Here is a 19,828-nt window from a genome sequence, read left to right on the forward strand (position 1 = left end):
TGGCACAACTTGACTAGAAGAAGGGATCGGTTGGTAGGACATGTTCTGAGGCATCGAGGGATCACAAATTTAGCATTGGAGGGCAGCGTGGAGGGTAAAAATCGTAGAGGGAGACCAAGAGATCAATACACTAAGCAGATTCAGAAGGATGTAGGTTGCAGTAGGTACTGGGAGATGAAGAAGCTTGCACAGGATAGAGTAGCATGGAGAGCTGCATCAAACCAGTCTCAGGACTGAAGACCACAACAACAACAACAACAATGGGTAAGGTAAACAGACTCTATTTATTCCCTTATAAATATTGTTTTATGTGTTTGTTCAAGTATATTTTCACTAGCAAATAAGTGTCGATGTTTTGAAATGTTGTTTCACTTCTCAGCATTTTACCACACAAAACTAATCAAGTGCTGTATAAAGTTTGCTTTGGCCTGTAATAAAGTTTATCATTTTTAGTTCCTCAAATGATCTTATGCTCTTGTTTGCCAGGAGGCCCCATTCAATTCAGGTAATACACTTTGAATTTTGTATCACAGATGGTAAATCACAAGCTCACTTTCACCATTTGGTACTGGACTAAGCAAATTGGCGCTACATGATGTGATAGACTTTGTGAATACATGCTGATGCTACAGTCATGTGATGTGATGACCAGTGTGAATTAACTTCAACTGCTTGTTCAGTAGGTATTGTGAAGACTTTCTACTTACGAGCCACAAACTTCAAACATTCAGCAGATGTGATTCCAGTCATGTAAGCAACATCAGTGTAGGCTCCACCCTGCACAAGTTCTATTGGCTCTACTGTGAGGAAGGCTCCATCATGCTCGGGCTCAATACTTGGTGTGAGCACGCATTTAAAAAGCGCCAGGCTGTCCTGTAACATCATTAAAACTGTTAGAATTGTAATCAGCTCAGTGAATGAAATAATCATTGTAGAGCATCCACCCAAGCTAGATGTATAAGTGTTAATGTATATAATATCACATAATTTCATTTTTTGATACCAAATACATGTACACAAAAATTATTGCATTCCATCTTGGCATGGACTTACAGTAACCTTCTATTACTACAATTTAAAACACAGCTGTGGGTTGTACAGTGTTCTTTATTAAGAGTTGCTTTCTGTGATGGCTATAGCTCATCCATATCACTGACAAATTTCACATGGAAAAAAACTGGCAATTAACTGAGAAAGTACTCTGAGTCCTGGACCTTGAAATTACAGGTTTGTTAAGCTTTCATATTTGGGTAATGAGCCCTATAGCATAGCCAAACTACTTCGTATTCAAAATATAAGAATAGTGTATACCGCTTCATTCGATAAATGTGCTGCCTCTGGTGTATATATGCTCAAGTGCTGTGAATGTGAAGCTGCAGGTTAAGCATAATTCCGCCTTCACTGAGTACCTTGAATCCAGTGGCCATCAGTCACTTACACTCAGAAACTTAAGGGTTTTGCACCACGCTTATGGCAAAAAACGGTTTTTGTTTCTTGCTGTCATTATCTTAATTTTACATTATAGGTTTATGCAAGACGCTCTGTACATTACTGTGTGGCTCTGTTTGTCAACTGTGTCTATGTAATAAATTTAATTATTGAGGACATGTATTGACAAATTTCGTGGGATGTGGAACACAATGCCAGCACAAGTGAACGCTGGTACCAAACTCTTGGAATGGACTATTGTCACTGCAATTCTCCCTTGTTTGTTGATGAAATCCTGAAGAAAATGAATTTTTTGGTGAAACAGTGTTGGGGAACTGAATTTAATTGATTATTAGGAAATGCAAACCTTCTCCCCTCTCTGGAATAAGGAGTGCAGAAACTGCAGGTATAGGCAATTCTGGAAAAATGAAGGTGACCACTGTGGGAAACGCTATGATTTCAGCAGTTGTTATCTAATTTAAGTTTGTTTGATGTACTGTTTACAGGAAACTGTGCTGTTTCCTATTTTTAATGATGCTCTAACCTCAAATCAGGTGTGAATCTTCGCAGAACAATGCTGAAATGAAGTTCACAATCTTTTTCTGTAGGTTCCCATACCATTATGTCTGGATACATGCCTGGAATGTGGGTGGGGGGCCGGCCAGGTTGTCCGAGCTGTTCTAGGCAGGTAACTGACATGGACACACAAAAAATGGTTCAAATGGCTCTGAGCACTATGGGACTTAACTTCTAAGGTCATCAGTCCCCCAGAACTTAGAACTACATAAACTTAACTAACCTAAGGACACCACACACATCCATGCCCGAGGCAGGATTTGAACTGGCAACTGTAGCAGTCGCGCGGCTCCAGACTGTAGCACCTAGAACCACTCGGCCACTCCGGCTGGTGACACACAAAAAGTAGCATGTACAAGCTACTTTGAATCCATTATTAGGTATGGATGAATTATTTGAGGGAAACCATTTCGTTAATTTACATGATGCAAGAACCAACCATGGCCTCAAATTGTATGCCCACAGACCTCAGTAAAATTTATAATAAATTACAAGGGAACAAACTAAAGCAAATGCATTTAGGTTCACTTAAAAGATAGCTATTTGAAGCACTGACAATAAAATGTTATTACTCAGTGGATGAATCCACGCAGGATGAACTAGAAATTTGAGTTGCACACAATGCAATACATATCTCCATAAATATCGTTTTAGTGTTATATTATTTTTGCCATCTCTCCCATACACCAGCAGAACAGAATGCAAATGTATGTTATGGCAAATGTATGTTATGAGATGAAAATAAACCACAAATCCACAAAACATTAACACATATGTTTTAACCAGCTTTTAGTCTATAGCATCCATGACATTCATATTTTGCCTTAAATTCCTGACTTTAGTACTGTTCATCAATGAATATACAAACATAAAAAAAGTTTAGCACCACCCCAGTTCCCAGAACTCCTGAAGATAGACATTACCTGTGGATATTGTATCACAGACACAGTCCCTTTGACTGTTCAGAGATGTCTCTAAACCCACCAAAAGATATAAACAACCATGTATGTGTAGCACTTATTAGATGGAGCGGGTCCAACAGCCGATCAGTTCCAGTCATTCCATCAGGAAGCAGGTACTTGGCTAATGTTGTCTATAGTTAAACCATGCCTAGATGATCAATACCGTTGTTTGATCGTGTCCGCATTGTTACTTTGTGCCAGGAAGGGCGCACAACAAGGGAAATGTCCAGGCATCTCAGAGTGAACCAAAGAGATGTTGTTCAGACATGGAGATACAGAGAGACAGGAACTGTTGATGACATGCCTTGCTCAGGCTGCCCAAGGGCTACTACTGCAGTGGATGACTGCTACCTATGGATTATGTCTTGGAGGAACTCTGACAGCAATGTCACCATGTTGAATAATGCTTTTTGTGAAGCCACAAGATGCCATGTTATGACTCAAACTGTGGACAATAGGCAGAATGACACACACTTCACTCCCAACGTCCATGGCAAGGTCCATCATTGCAACCATGACACCATGCAGCATGGTACAGATAGGCCCATCAACATGCCGAATGGACCACTCAGGATTGGCATCATGAACTCATCACCGATGAGTGTTGCATATGCCTTCAAACGGACAATCATCTGAGATGTGTTTGGAGGCAGCCTGGTCAGGATGAATGCCCTAAACACACTGTCCAGCAACTGCAGCGAGGTAGAGGTTCCCTGCTGTTTTGGGGTGGCATTATGTGGGTCTGACGTATGCTGCTGTTGGTCAAGGAAGGTGCCATAATGGCTGTGCGATATGTAAATGTCATCCTCCAACCAATAGTGTAACCATATCGGCAGCATATTGGCAAGACATTCATCTTTGTGGACCACAATTCACCCCCCCCCCCCCCTCCGGCATGTGGACAGCATGTTCTCCCAACATAAACCCTATTGAACATGCCTGGGATAGATTGAAAAGGGCTATCTATGAATGACATGACCCACCAACCACTCTGAGGGATCTACGCTGAATCGCAGTTGAGGAGTGGGACAATCTGGACCAACAGTACTTTGATGAACTTGTGGATAGTGTGCACGGCAAATACAGGCATGCATCAATGCAAGAGGACATACTACTAGGTGTTAGAGGTGCCAGTGTGTACAGCAATCTGGACCACTACTTCTATAAGGTCTCGCTGTATGGTGGTACAACATGCAATGTGTGGTTTACATGAGCAATAAAAAGGACAGAAATGATTTTTATGTTGATCTCTATTCCAGTTTTCTTTACAATCTGTGTGTGTGTGTTCTGTTTCTGACAAAGGCCTGATTGGCTCCATACTGTAACTATAGTACAAATAGCTCATATACACTGATTATATAATTTTTTTAACAAAATGTGTGAACAGTTTCATAATAAATGTTGTGGTGCATATTTTACAAGGTGCACTGTGTGATCAAAAGTGTCCAGACACCCCCAAACACAGAGACCGATGACTGTAGCAGTCTGGTCCCTTTAATCCGCTAAACCAACCAACCAACCACCCCCAAACACATACATTTTTCAAATTAGGTGCATTGCGCTGCCACTTACTGCCAGGTACTCCATATCACTGACCTCAGTAGTCATTAGACATCATAAGAGAGCAGAATGGGGAGCTCCATGGAACTCACTGACTTCAAACGTGGTCAGGTGAGTGGGTGTCATTTGCGTCACATGTTTGTACACAAGATTTACACACTCCTAAACATCCATATGTCCACTGTTTCCAATGTGATGGTGAAGTGGAAATGTGAAGGGACATGTACAGCACACAGCACAAAGGCATACAGGCCGATGTCATCTGTTGACTGACAAAGGCTGCTGACAGTTGAAGACAGTCGTATGGTGTAATAGGCAGACAACTATCCAGACCATCACAGAGGAATCCCAAACTGCATCAGGATCCACTGCAAGTACTATGACAGTTACGCAGGAGGGGAGAAAAATTGGATGTGCTCATAAGCCACACATCACACCAGTAAATGCCAAACGACACCTTCCTTCATGTAAGGAGCATAAACATTGGACAATTGAACAGTGGAAAAACATTGTGCGGAGTGATGAATCACGGTACGCAATGTGGTGATCCGATGGCAGGGTGTGGGTATGAGAATGCCCAGTGAAAGTCACCTGCCAGGGTATTGTAGTGCCGACAGTAAAATTCTGAGGCGGTGGTGTTGTGGTGTAATCATATTTTCCATGAAGGGGACTTGCACCTCTTGTTGTTTCATGTGGCACTATCACAGCACAGGCCTACATTGATGTTTTAAGCACTGTCTTGCTTCCCACTCTTGAAGGGCAATTCAGGGAAGGCGACTGCATCTTTCAACACAATCAAGCACCTGTTCATAATGCACAGCCTGTGGCGGAGTGGTTACAAGACAGAACATCCCTGTAATGGACTTGCCTGCCAGAGTCCTGACCTGAATCCTAAAGAAAACCTCTGGGATGTTTTGGAACGCTAACTTCATGCCAGGACTCACTCACTGACATCAATACCTCTCCTCAGTGCAGCACTCAGTGAGGAATGGGCTGCCATTCCCCAAGAAACCTTCCAGCACCTGATTCAACATATGCCTGTGAGAGTGGAAGCTGTCAGCAAGGCTGAGGGTGGGCCAACATCATACTGAATTCCAGCATTACTGATGGAGGGCCCCATGAACTTGGAAGCCATTTTCAGCCACGTGTCCAGATATTTGTCTCCATTGGAGCTTACTGTCAACTGTAACTCCCAAAAGTTGTATACAGGTAACTTCTTCTAAACTTGTTTCATCTCAGAATATATCTATGCTATCTTCCTTTTCTCTGTTTGTGAACACCATGAACATTACCTCTTTTTTAGAATTATAGCTAAGTCATTCTGCATGAGCCATTGTAGTGTACTGTGCTGTAATCAACTCAATGAAAAGAAAATATTACAAGTTAACCTTGAAACCATGGAATCACTTGATGGTTTTTTATAATGGAATGTACTATACAAAATCAGTTTTGATTTATGACAGTGACACAGACTTTAAAAGTGAAAAACCATTCAAGAACTTTGGATTGCTCAATATGCATTGGAAAGACAAACATTGTAAATTATTATGTGAGAAAAGATAACAGTCAAATTAACAGGGCACATACCAGAGTGGAAAATGGAATTATGACTGTATGAAAATGTGTCGAAGAGGGGTGGCACTTGTGTATAGGCAAGTGGATAGTGGATGGATCATTGAAATTCTTTGATGGGTGCCCAGAGGTAAGAAAGGAATGAGACAATGACCAAATAGAAGTGGGGAAATAACACTACAAAAATAGCAAGCATAAATTACAGTTCACTACAGCTGTGCTCAAATCTGACTTACTCTGTTTGTTGAGAACTGAAGTTTGTTCAGCAAGGATAAAATAAAAGCTATCTACATATGCTTACAGAATACATATCCTCCAAAACATTACAATGAAATTTTGAAGACCTGACATACCTCCTCAGGAACAGCAGCAAAAATGTCTTTCATAAGATCTGTTGCATCTGCTGCCAAGAAGAACTCCATAAGATCTGTTGTATTTTTGGCTGTGTAACCAAGATTTTCAGCAAGTTGGAATGATATTTCTACTGGTTTTCTCTGCAGTGCCCAAGTACTCAAAGCAGATCCACTTTGTGCTATTCCTCTCTTGAATAAACCTACAACAGACCGACAGTGTTACAAATGAATTATTGGTTTATGCCGGCTCTCCTTAAACAAGAATAATTTTCACTAGAAATGCCTTATGAATATCTGCTGTGGATCACACTTGAAATATAGAAAATGCATTTCTTCAGCACTTCATCACACTCACGTGGCTGGAAAGGGCTATCTTATTGTCAGATAGTCTGTCTCTCACTTCCCGTCACTGATCCTTCAGCATGCTGCCTTCTGTCGCAACAGCAAAGTCACTTCATTTAGGGAGAAATTACTTTTTACCACTACAGGTATCTTTTAATTTTCCTTGGCCATTACATTTGCTAATTCATTGCTCCAGATTTTAACAAGTCCAGTTCCCCAGCAGCATAAGACCACCTTCATTAGGTCATTAGATTGTAAGTGAAAAAAGGTGTTCTGTATGAGTAGGAAAATTTTTTATGCTGGTTACATGCACCAAACCACTTCTAGTATACTCAAGGCATTACAGCATTGAAGAATTGTACAACTTAAACACATCCCATTTCTTTTTGTGTTTTCAAGATGAATTAATTTAGCAAGCTAATTGTAAAGACATAATCTGGGCATGTGCAGCAGCCATGCATATCTTCCCTGCAGCATTTCAATTTTAGTTATGTGCTGCTGACATAAGTACATTCTGACTTATGTATAGACTATCTGTAGACAACTGGAACTAATGATACAAGGAAACTCGTACATAAATAGCTAAAAATAAAAGAAAGTAAGAGAGTGGGAAGGAAAATAAAGCACTTATTACATCATCTTATCAGAACTAGAGTGATTTATGTATAAACTGTCTCAGAGATCTGATGTATTCTGGATTTGTACATGTATGTACCAACAGTGTCATTAACCTATAAAGTATTGAATATGAAAGTAAATTTATATACACTTACAAATGAAGAAGGAGGTATCATCTGTCACAGATATCCCACAAAGTAAAACTCAGGGGAAAAGAATCTAGGTGCTGATGCATTGTTTTAAAGCAGAGTATGCTCACAGCCTGCATGAGAAAATATAAACAAAAGAAAACAACCCAAATGACTTCCTACTACTAGAGGAACTGTGTAGTGTAAATGCTCTTAATAAGATGACTGTTAATTGCATGTTCCATGTATAATAATTATGACCTGTCATTGATGATGTGCAGAATGAGTTAGTTTTATCATTACAGTGCAATATGAGTGAAAATTATGGCAATATGCTTTCCATTTACATCATCCTCACACAATTTTTTAATGTACTGGTATTTATCTATGTTCATTCTCTCCTTCTCTCTCTCTCTGTTTTTCTCTCTTTCTCAGACACATCATATTATTTCACATTCAAAAATTCTTCTATGCCCTAGAAGGAGTTCAATTTTAGAAATTATGTATGACTGACATGTTCCTCCTCTCTAATCCTTCCCTGCCTGTCCCTTTTTCCTTCTTGATAAATAAACTAACAGCTCCAAAATCAATGATAGTTGTTATGGTTTTTTTATTTACTTTTCTTCACATGTGTCTGTTGACAGTCCTTAGAATTTCAATTCTTGGAGTTAAGTGACAGACTATCATCCTTTTTCCTTGTAATATTATAGTTTACTAAAGCAAATTTTTCTTTTCACTTATTTCAAAAACTGTAGTTTGCAATGGATTTAGAAAAAAACACTTGATATATCAAAATAGTTTCTGATGTTTCCTAATGGTGATCAGATCCATTTGTTTTCTTCCTCATGATATTTTGCACATTTTCCCCCCAATATATAATGTGCCAGTTTTATATTTTATTCTGCAATGATAATCTCTGCTCCAAATAAATGCTTAAATGAACTGAATGGATGTAACTGAATTGGAACTCCAGCTGAAGATAGTAATCTTTCTTTAACAACGCACATCACTACTTCTGTCAGTAATATGGGTACCTTTAGAAGTAGGTGAAAGTATGTGGAAATGTACAGATGCCCCTCCAGCACTTTGGCCAAAAATGGTTACATTGTCAGGATCTCCTCCAAATGCTGCTATATTTTTCTGGACCCACTTCAGGGCCTCCACTTGGTCCTTCATACCCATGTTGCCTGGTATCAGTAAATCTCCTGTGCTTATAAAACCTGCAACATGCATGGAAAAAAAAATTGTAATACAAAACATCAAGTGAACCACTTATTACTTGTGCTAGACTGTTTGAGAACATAGAAGAGGAGCTCATATTACAATTGCTGGAGCTCACTAAAGCTCTCATTCTTTTCCTAGAATGTAGTGACATCTTTATGTTTACAGGTTCTATAGAGGTCAAGTAGCAGATTTTTCAGTCATGTTACAATTTATATTATTTAATTTTTGCATCTAACAGTCTAAATATTGTATCTGCTGGTGTACTTACATTGTACTGTGAGGAAACAAGATTTAAATGTCAATTGCATATTACATGCTAAAACTGCATTCTTAATACATATTTTAATTCTTCTGACATTAGGTGGTTTTCAGTTACCACAACCAAACTTTAAAATGACAATAATTTTTATTTAACGTAATTAAGGACCTGATATTGTAAAAACATGAAGTTCTATATTTAAAATTGTTAGTGTATTTTAGTTTTTTCTTTCATTTTAATGCAGTGTACTCCCTTTTCTACATAAAATTATAATTCATATTATTAGTTATCATTTTATACAGGTATCTTGCTACAGCTGTTAAATATTCAAAAGAAAAAAGCATTTTATAGCCATCAGCTATAAACATTCAACTATATTCTATGCCAGTCTCAATTTTTATAACCATCATTACTGGAAAATACACCTCAAAAACAGAAACAAATATGTATTGTGCACAGATGAAAGATGTAAGAACTGTACTTCTGTATGTCAGAACCATAGCCAGTACTTGCAAAGGAGTACACCAGATGGATCAAAAATGCATACATCTCATAAATGACTCAACAGCATACTAAATACAATGATGTTCCACAGTGGTATGTAAAATACAAATAATCTGGCTAATGTAAAAATGACACAAGTAGGTTAAAATACCATGTACAACAGGTTGTGTAAGGACTGCTGACAGTTAACAAGTAAATGTCATCAAAGACACACTTCACTTAAGATCACTAAAGATTATGTGGTGACTATCAATAGTCCACCAAGCTTCTATGATGATGAATGCTAAGATCTTTGGACTTCAGTCTGTGCTACACTGTTGTGGTGTACACTAGTGTTCTCATGTATGTGATTTATTGAGACAATAAAGTTTGCACTTTTTATATAGTTGGATTACTTCTCTTACCAATAATGAGTATAGGGGTAAAAACCCACATCAGTGACCTTGGATTTCCATTCACAACTACCTATTTTCATACATTACTGGTATTGAAAGTTGGTCTATTTAGGCTAGTTGGTTACCATGGAGTACATAGAACTCCACACTCCATACCTACATGCTGGATGTTGACTGTGGAGCACAGACACAATCAACAGCTTAGATATCAGTTTTGTGTGCTCGTATACATTGTTTTAGTACTGTCCACATGTGTCTAACTTAACTGTGATTGCACTAGAATAGTGAGAACCCCATACAGTGGCACCACTGCACACTGCAACATACACTGACTGCCAAGCTTTGTTTGCCAACACTGATGGAAATATATGTGCACTGACGTGAAGTGCTATCAGTGTAGATATTCAGATAGGTACAAAAAAGAGTGTTTCCAACCACAGTGTAGGAAACATCAGAAAGTGAGACACTGGGAGTGAGATGGCAGGAGTAAGGGTCATATTGGAAAATGGTGAAGTAAATAGTACTGGGGGGTAAGGGGGGGGGGATTACCTATTCCCACCTTTTGAAAGTATTATAACGCAGTCAGGTATTTTATTTTTAAAAATTTTGAATTAAAAATTTATTGTTTTTAATGAAGTCTTCTACAAGATTCCACAGAAGTTTCAAATTTTTCAGTTAAACTTAACCCAAAAATTTAATTCTTCATAGTAGATTTGACTTTTCACAATGCATATCACATTAAATCAGGTCTGGGACCTATCATATTAAATCAGATCTGGAACCCTGCTTAAACATCAATGTTAGGAGCAAATGTCAACAACAATTAATGAAATTTGTATTTGTGGTGGTCATAAAGTAACCCCCTCTCCTTGTTAGTAAACATTTTTGAAAGTGTGTCCACTGCATTAAAGACACAAAAGGTGCATCCACAGAACATGTGATTAGTAATTGAAAAAATTTCATGATGATTTCTCATTGGCAAAATATTCTGGATTAAACTCCCATTCAGATCTCTAAGAGGAGACTGCCAAGGGGGAGGCATCCATGAGAAAAAGATGGAATAAACAACGAAGGCATAAAATTCTATGAGTCAAAGCATGGAATATCAGATGTTTAAACATAGTAGGAAAGCTGGAAAATCTGAATAAGAAAATGCAAAGGCTCTATCTAGATTAGTGGGTGTCAGTGAAGTGAAATGGAAAGAAGATAAGAATTTCTGGTGAGATGAATGTAGGGAGAGCTACTGTGAATGGTTCTGTGATAGGATTGTTCTCATCACATTTGATAATATTCTTCTCGGGTGTGCAGCCAGATCATAATGTCTTCTTGACACAATATTTCTGCAGTCCAACTGGCCGCCATCTTCAGGTGAGAGTGCTGGTACATGATCTTGCTGGAACGGACTCCTCAGTGCAAGCGGCGGCCCCTATACATGCCGCAGAATGTCCATAACGCGTGCACGAGAAGGTGCCATAACTACCCTCTAGAGCAAGTAATCATACCGTGCCGCCAGTGGTGGAAACAGGTGAAATCGAGATATCACTATCAAAAATTATAAATTTTAAAAATTTTATTCCGACGATTGAAACACAGACCGTTGTTTTTTAATGTCTGATAACACCGAGTTCCAAGTCTTACTTAAAAGATAACCCTTGTCTCTATTAATAAGATTATCAGATAAACAAATCTCTATGGCTTCTTTTAAAACACAGTCCCAATAGCGAGATGCAGTGGCAACCATTCGTGTCTCGTCATACAGCATTCTGTGTCCCTCGGTGAGACAGTGCTCCACCACTGCAGATCTCTCAGGTTGAAGCAACCATGTGTGCCACTGGTGCTCAACACATCGGTCCTGAATGGTCCGGATTGCCTGACCAATATAAGCCTTCCCACAGTGGCAAGGGATCTTGTACACACCGGGCTTCCTCAAACTCAAGTCATCCTTAACAGAGCCAAGAAGCACTCTAATCATGGCTGGTGGACGAAAAATACTTTTGATATGATTCAAAGCTATTTATGACTCTCTTTACCTGTATTTATCCTGATTACTGCAATATTATATTTGACTTGAACTTGAGTTGTGGACAAACTCATGCTCAACTCTTTTTGGGTTCCCCTAGTCATCGCAACTCTCTCTCTCTCTCTCTCTCTCTCTCTCTCTCTCTCTCTCTCTCTCTCTCTCTCTCTGTATGTGTGTGTGTGTGTGTATGTGTGTGTGTGTGTACTCAAGGAGAATGTACAACCATTACAACCATTGATTGAGACTAGATGCTTCTTACAATTATCCATTGCATATTATTCAACTTATTGATATGATTAGAGCTTCATTCATCTTGTAGTATTGAAACATTTTTTGCTGGTTTTTACCCGGCGTGGTTTGGATTCATGGGTCTGTCCCCACACTGTAAGCTTAGGCCCTCATATTTTTCATTATTTCGTCCTTTCATGAATCAACATGTCCTCAATTACTCTGGTTTATATGGCTGACTGATCTTGTACTATATTCCTACTCATCTTTGAATATCTTCTTCTGGCTGTACTCAGGCTCTGAATTTTTTTTCTCTTCTCTTTGATGACTTTTAACGTGTGATTTTATGGACGTAAACTTCCAGTTTGTAATTCTAGTAATTTACCTTGTCTCTGTATTTACTTCTGTATTTTAGTGTTCCAGTGTTGTAGTTTCAACTTGGTATCAATTGCCTTATGGAAAAATGTTCCTCAGATCTAAAAATCTGAATGCCATGACCTGAAGTAGTAGTAGAAGTAGCTTTATTCATCTGTAGATCTCTTTTTACAAGGATATAGGACATGTCAAAATATTTACAAGTTTAGACCAATTTAAAATAAGGTAATTCTCATAGACATACATTTACAGACTTCTAGTTAGGGACAATCATTAGATTTATTTTTACAAATAACTTATTAAATAATGTAATGCCACACTGTTCACTCATTCCTCACTATCAGACACTGCACACACTATACATACATTGTTTCATAACACTTCACTCACTACACACACACACACACACACACACACACACACACACACTGGTGATCTCTAGGCCATTATCTACACCACAACTTCTCATTTGCTATCCTGAAAATCTGAGTCAGCATCCCTCTATAATGAGTGAGATGTTGAGCTCAGAAAGAGGATCAGGTGTTAGTATTGTTCAAGGCATAGCATGGGACAAGTTTTTCTAGAAAAGGAAAAAAAGAAGGGAAAAAAACATAGTGTGAAGGTGTTATGTGGAATGTTGGATGTTTTATAATCATTATTATTATTAATCAAAATAACCATGAGTGTACTGCCGGTCTACAGTGTCCAACAGGCACAATATTTCAGCGATCATACATGTCGCCATCATCAGGTGAACTGACGGGCTGAGCTCCTGTGAACGTGCCAGCACGGAGATCCATACGCTATGGTTGCTCAGACTGGGTTCGGTCGCTGCGGTGTCCGATTTAACTACCCTCCGCCTGCAGCACGCTCTCTCCACTGTCCGCACCGCGCACCGTGGTCGCGTGGGGGAACAGATTGCGATGGCGTCTGAGATGACATCGGAGTGATGGCTCTGTCCAACATGGTCGTCACAACTGTACGTTTGCTCGATTTACTCTTGATTAACCCAATCGCTGGTTCCCAAACCTTGCTAAGATTATAGCCACAGTCACAGTTTATGAGGTCGTCATTGGTGCAAATTTCGTTGGCCTCTCTAACAATGCTGTCCCAGTATCTCGACGTCTGTACTAGAATCCTCATGCATTCATACTCCATAGCGTCATTTTCTGACAAACAATGTTCAGCGACCGCCGACTTGCTCGGATACATCAGTCGAGTGTGCCTCTGGTGTTCACGGCATCAATCCTCGACAGTACGCATTGTCTGACCAATATACGACTTGCCACATTGACATGGAATCTGGTACACCGAGGTCATCTTTGGCGGTCCCCACCAGTGCACGAGTTTTATTCGGAGGACAAAACACAGTTCCGACCTGGTGTTTCTTGAAAATTCGGGCGGTTTTCCCCAAGAGTGTGCCTGTATATGGAATAAACGCAGTGCCTACCTCCTCCCTAGTGATTTCTTCCATCTCCACAGGTTGTGCTGTAGTGGTTGGGCAGAGAGCACGTTGAATCTGCCACTCTGAGTACCCATTTTTTTTCGAAATACAGTTCTCAGATGTTCCAATTCCTGGGGTAGACTCTCTGCATCAGAGATAATGCATGCCCTATGTACTAGAGTTTTAAGTATCCCATTCCTCTGTGAAGGGTGGTGGCAGCTGTCTGTGTGCAAATGCAGATCAGTGTGCATTGTCTTCTGATACACCCCATGACCTAGGGTGCCGTCAGCCCTTCTTTTGACCAAGACGTCAAGGAAAGGTAATTTACCCTGCGTTTCAGTCTCCATAGTGAATTTGATGTTGGGGTGTATGGAGTTTAGATGTGTAAGGAAGTCAAGGAGTTTATCCATACCATGTGGCCAGATGACGAACGTGTCGTCCACGTAACGGAAAAAGCAAGTAGGTTTCCATTCGGATGATGACAGGGCTTCCTCCTCAAAGTTCTCCATGTGAAAATTTGCTACCAGCCATGGTGACTCCCTCTGTTTGTTCATAGTATTCTCCATTAAAAAGAAAATACGTGGAAGTCAAGACATGCCTAAAAAGTTCAGTGTTCTTCTCGTCAAACTTCTGACTAATCAATTCTAGTGAGTCTCGCAGGGGTACCCTTGTAAACAAGGAAATGATGTCAAAACTCATGATGATATCTGACTCATCCAACCTGGAGCTATCAAGGCGTTTAACAAGATCCACTGAATTACGGATGCGATGAGGGCATTTACCCACATAAGGACTTAATATTCCCGTCAGGTATTTGGCCAACAAATATGTAGGTGCCCTGATGTTGCTGACAATGGGGCATAATGGTACCCCGTCTTTGTGAACCTTCGGGACTCCATATAGTCTAGGCGGTACCGGACCTTGGGGTAACAATTCCTTAGCGCCACCCTCCGGTAAATCTGCGTCCTTGAGAAGCGACCTCGTCTTGTTCTCCACCTTCTTTGTAGAGTCAACGCTGCTCTTCCGGTAGGAATCGTCATTTAGCAGGCTCTGCATCTTATCAGTGTAGTCCTTATGGGAGACAACAACTGTAGCATTGCCTTTGTCAGCCGGTAAGACAACAATTTCAGAGTGGTCCCTGTCACCTGGGTTGCAGCTGATTCCGCCCATAGGAAGGCAATGGGATGTCAAACAGCTAAGTTCTCACATCTCCTTGACAAACAATCTCTGCAGGTTCGATGCAAGACTGTCATCAATTTGAGTGGCATGGTGTTGAGTGATGCAGTCTCGGTTTTGCAGAAGGGTCTCAACTTCGCTCCCACCCCTAAGTTCACTCCGGTCGCAGAAATTGTTAGTGCTGTTGAACAGGTTGCAGTTTGACTTCCGCCTGAATCAGCTGAGGAGATACATCGTGAAACTTGTCGTGCATTGATGAAATCCAAGCCAATGAAGTCAAATATCACCAGTAAAGAGATGGAGTGCTCTGAAATTGTTGTCTTACCAGCTGACAAAGGCAGTGCTACAGTTGTTGTCTCCCATAAGGACTACACTGGTAAGATGCAGAGCCTGCTAAATGTCGATTCCTAACAGAAGATCAGTGTTGACCCTACAAAGAAGATGGAGAACAAGACGAGTTGGCTTCTCAAGGATACAGATTTACCAGAGGGTGACACTAAGAAATTGTTATCCCAAGGTCTGGTAGCGCCTAGACTATATGGGCTCCTGAAGGTTCACAAAGATGGGGTACCATTACGCCCCATTGTCAGCAACATCAGGGCACCTACATATTTGTTGGCCAAATACCTGACAGGAATATTAAGTCCTTAAGTGGGTAAAGGCCTGATCACATCCATAATTCAGTGGATCTTGTTAAACACCTTGATAGCTTCAGGTTGGATGAGTCAGATATCATGGTGAGTTTTGACATCATTTCCTTGTTTACGAGGGTACCCCTGTGAGAGTCACTAGAATTGATTAGTCAGATGTTTGATGAGAAGAACACTGAACTTTTTAGGCATGTCTTGACTTCCACATATTTTCTTTTTAATGGAGAATACTACGAACAAACAGAGGGAGTCGCCATGGGTAGCCCACTCTCACCAGTGGTAGTGAATTTGTACATGGAGAACTTCGAGGAGGAAGCCCTGTTGTCATCCGAATGGAAACCTACTTGCTTTTTCTGTTACGTGGATGTCACATTCGTCATCGGCCACATGGTATGGATAAACTCCTTGACTTCCTTACACATCTAAACTCCATACACCCCAACATCAAATTCACTATGGAGACTGAAACGGAGGGTAAATTACCTTTCATTGACGTCTTGGTCAAGAGAAGGGCTGACGGCACCCTAGGTCATGGGGTGTATCAAAAGACAATGCACACTGATCTGTATTTGCACGCAGACAGCTGCCACCACCCTTCACAGAGTAATGGGGTACGTAAAACTCTAGTACATAGGGCATGCACTATCTCTGATGCAGAGAGTCTACCCCAGGAATTGGAACATCTGAGAACTGTATTTCGAAAAAATGGGTACTCAGAGTGGCAGATTCAATGTGCTCTCTGCCCAACCACTACAGCAAAACCTGTGGAGACGGATGAAATCACTAGGGAGGAGGTAGGCACTGCATTTATTCCATATACATGCGCACTCTCGGGGAAAATCGCCTGAATTTTGAAGAAACACCAGGTCGGAACTGTGTTTTGTCCTCCGAATAAAACTCGTGCACTGGTGGGGAGCACCAAAGATGACCTCGGTTTGAGGAAGTCCGGCGTGTACCAGATTCCGTGTCAATGTAACAAGTGGTATATTGGTCAGACGATGTGTACTGTCGAGGATTGATGCCGTGATCACCAGAGGCACACTCGACTGATGTATCCGAGCAAGTCAGCGGTCGCTGAACATTGTTTGTCGGAAAACACGCTATGGAGTATGAATGCATGAGGATTCTAGTACAGATGTCGAGATACTGGGACAGCGTTGTCAGAGAGGTCATCGAAATTCACACCAATGACGACCTCATAAACTGTGACTGTGAGTATAATCTTAGCAAGGCTTGGGAACCAGCGATTGGGTTAATCAAGAGTAATTCAAGCGAATGTATAGTTGTGATGACCACGTTGGACAGAGCCATCACTCCGACGTCATCTCAGACGCCGTCGCTATGTGTTCCCCCACGCGTCCATGGCGAGGGCCGCAGACAGCGGAGGGACCACGCCGTGGGCGGAGGGTATTTAAATTGGGCACTGCCGCGACCAAACCCAGTTCCCTCTGAGCAGCCATTGCATACAGATCTCCGTGCTGGCACGTTCACAGGAGCTCAGTCCGTCAGTTCACCTGATGATGGCGACATGTATGATCGCCGAAATATTGTGCCCGTTGGACACTGTAGACCGGCAGTACACCTGTGGATATTTTGATTATCAAATACGCCAGGAGAAACTCAAGACTCACATTATTATCATTTATTTGTATAATATTTTTTTACCAGGCCCCTACTCTGTTTTATCTAATTAATCCTTCAATGTTTAAAATGTATTGCATAACAGGTACTTTTTTGCTGCCTTTTTAAAGAAGTGTATTTTTGCAGTTTCTTTTATCTCTTTCGGTAAAGCTCTTGTTCCATGGTCATGTGCAGAACTGTTTGTGCAATAATTACCAGTGCTATTTTTTATGTGCACAACTTACTGGTAAATGTATTCACATGGAGCAGTTATAATCCCCAGTGTTTTGAACAGATCTTTACAACGAGCTTGACTACCATTTTTGGTTATGATTCTTATGGTCTTTTCTGGAGTTTGAAAACTGTGTTCATATTTTGTGCATTTGTTCCCCAAAAAAGAATGCCATAGCTAAGAATTGAGTGTACATATGAATAGTATGTAACTAAACAACATTGCATGTTACACATTGATGATAGGATTCCATGCTGATGACATTCTGTTTGCAAGTACTTTTGTTTGTTCACATTACTTCAACTGGGAATCAACATTCATTCCTACAAATTATGCATTTGTTACACAGTCTGTAAAGATGCCATCTACATTTAATTTAACATTGTCAATATGTATAGTGGATACGTTTATTATGTTTTCTGTAATATGTTATGTTTCAGACACTTTTATAAATCTGTATTCTATATTTTGGCTTCATTTTGTACACCGTTTGGCAAACTTTATGCTTTGTCACAAAATATTGTAAACACAATGTTTCCAAATTTTGTGAGGGGGATATTGTAAGGGGGCACCCTTTTCTAACTTTCAACAGAAGTAATTGATACCAATAATGTTTTTGTATATTGTATTGGTTAATATTATCTCAGCTGTTTAACTAAAAGAATTTCATATGATTTTGTAAATGATTTATTATGTTTCATGCTAAAATGTATTAAAAGAAATTAGTTTATTACTTTACTACAATCAGTATGTATGTATGTACAGTTAAAATTACTCTTCTTTTGGGAACATTTGAAATTACAAAATGTCTGGCATACTTAAAATTCCTATTATTAATTGCACAATATAACACTAATTATTAAATTAATTTCTGGACTCATTTACAAAATAATGATATAACTTGGCAAAGTAGCGCAACCTGAGTACGATGCATTAGCAGCAGTGGTCACCATCAGCTGACACAACAGATTAGCTTTCTGCTAACATGTTGCAGCATTGGTGGAGATTACAATCAGCCAAAGATACAAGAGACGCTCCTGCAGCAGGGCCACATCCCACTCACCTGCATCTTCATTTGATGCACAGAAGAGCGTGTTCTGGTGCCACCAGCATTTCGGGGAATGAGCACAATGCTGCACCAAACCATGCGCATACCCAAATGCCAACAGCAATTGAACATAGGTGCTTTGCTCGATTGCTACTCTCCCATCAGCTGACGGCACATCTAGTGGGTGTTTTGGCACGCAGTGCAGCTGTCTCATTGTGTGTGTGTGTGTGTGTGTGTGTGTGTGTGTGTGTGTGTGTGTGTGTGTGTGTGTGTGAGCGTGTGTGTGAGTGTGTGTGCATCTACAGCTACATTTTTACTAATGGCATGGCAGGATCTAATTAATTTACATTGCGGCTAAATTTGCAAGTACATGGCCCATTGCCACAACAATAGAATTCTGCATCCAATTTGACTGTTGCTCAGTTCTGATAGAAAATGCTTATTAAAGTTATCTTCCAAATATACTAAGTGATTAATTATGATATGCATAAGCAAATCAAAATTTGACTTATTCTCAGCAATAGAATAGTCTGTATTTAACATCACACCAAACAAATTATTTTTCAGTTTGTCATTCCAAATGTTTGATTTTTTCATAAAAGCATGCTTTTTTTGTTGCAGTGCAAAGTTATTCATGTTGTCCCCTGGAAAAAGAAAAGGTCAGCTCACTGAGTTCCTCAAATATATCTTACACATATACATAATTCAAACAACCAGATTCTATTGTGAAGCAAATTGACATATTCAGAATTATTTTGAGCCAAAGGTAGTAGAATTTCATTTTTAACCCTGAAAGCCACTTCAGAGCTCATTCTCTGCACAGTCAACACATGCGCTAAAGGTTTGCTGAAATTCAGTTCCATTTTAACACATAAGTTTGCAAAGAGACAACTGTTAAACACTCAATTTTTGATTAGAATGACAGCTTTTACTGTGTTTCTTAATACACCATTGACATTTGCAAAATTTTTATAGCCTCTAAAGCTTCTCCAGGAGTCACGCAACAAGTAAAAGTAATGTGACCAATGCCAAGAGATTTAATCATAATATGAAATCCAGCTTTTCTTCAAGTTATTGGGAGTGGACATCTGTTGCATGCTACCACACATTTATT

At 40.0% G+C, this 19,828-nt stretch overlaps 1 protein-coding gene across 1 annotated transcript in view; it reads right to left on the reverse strand.

Moving 5' to 3' along the window:
- LOC126161345 (esterase FE4-like) overlaps positions 1-19,828 on the reverse strand; it is a 149,195-nt gene that overhangs the window by 49,604 nt on the left and 79,763 nt on the right. Inside the window, exons 5-7 of the mRNA XM_049917114.1 lie at positions 8,574-8,759; positions 6,452-6,651; positions 708-873 (exon numbers count right to left, since the gene is read on the reverse strand). Coding sequence (XP_049773071.1) covers positions 708-873; positions 6,452-6,651; positions 8,574-8,759 — 552 coding nt within the window. The remainder of the gene's footprint in view (positions 1-707; positions 874-6,451; positions 6,652-8,573; positions 8,760-19,828) is intronic.

The sequence above is a fragment of the Schistocerca cancellata genome, chromosome 1, assembly GCF_023864275.1.
Source record: "Schistocerca cancellata isolate TAMUIC-IGC-003103 chromosome 1, iqSchCanc2.1, whole genome shotgun sequence".
In the NCBI taxonomy this organism is placed as follows: domain Eukaryota; kingdom Metazoa; phylum Arthropoda; class Insecta; order Orthoptera; family Acrididae; genus Schistocerca; species Schistocerca cancellata.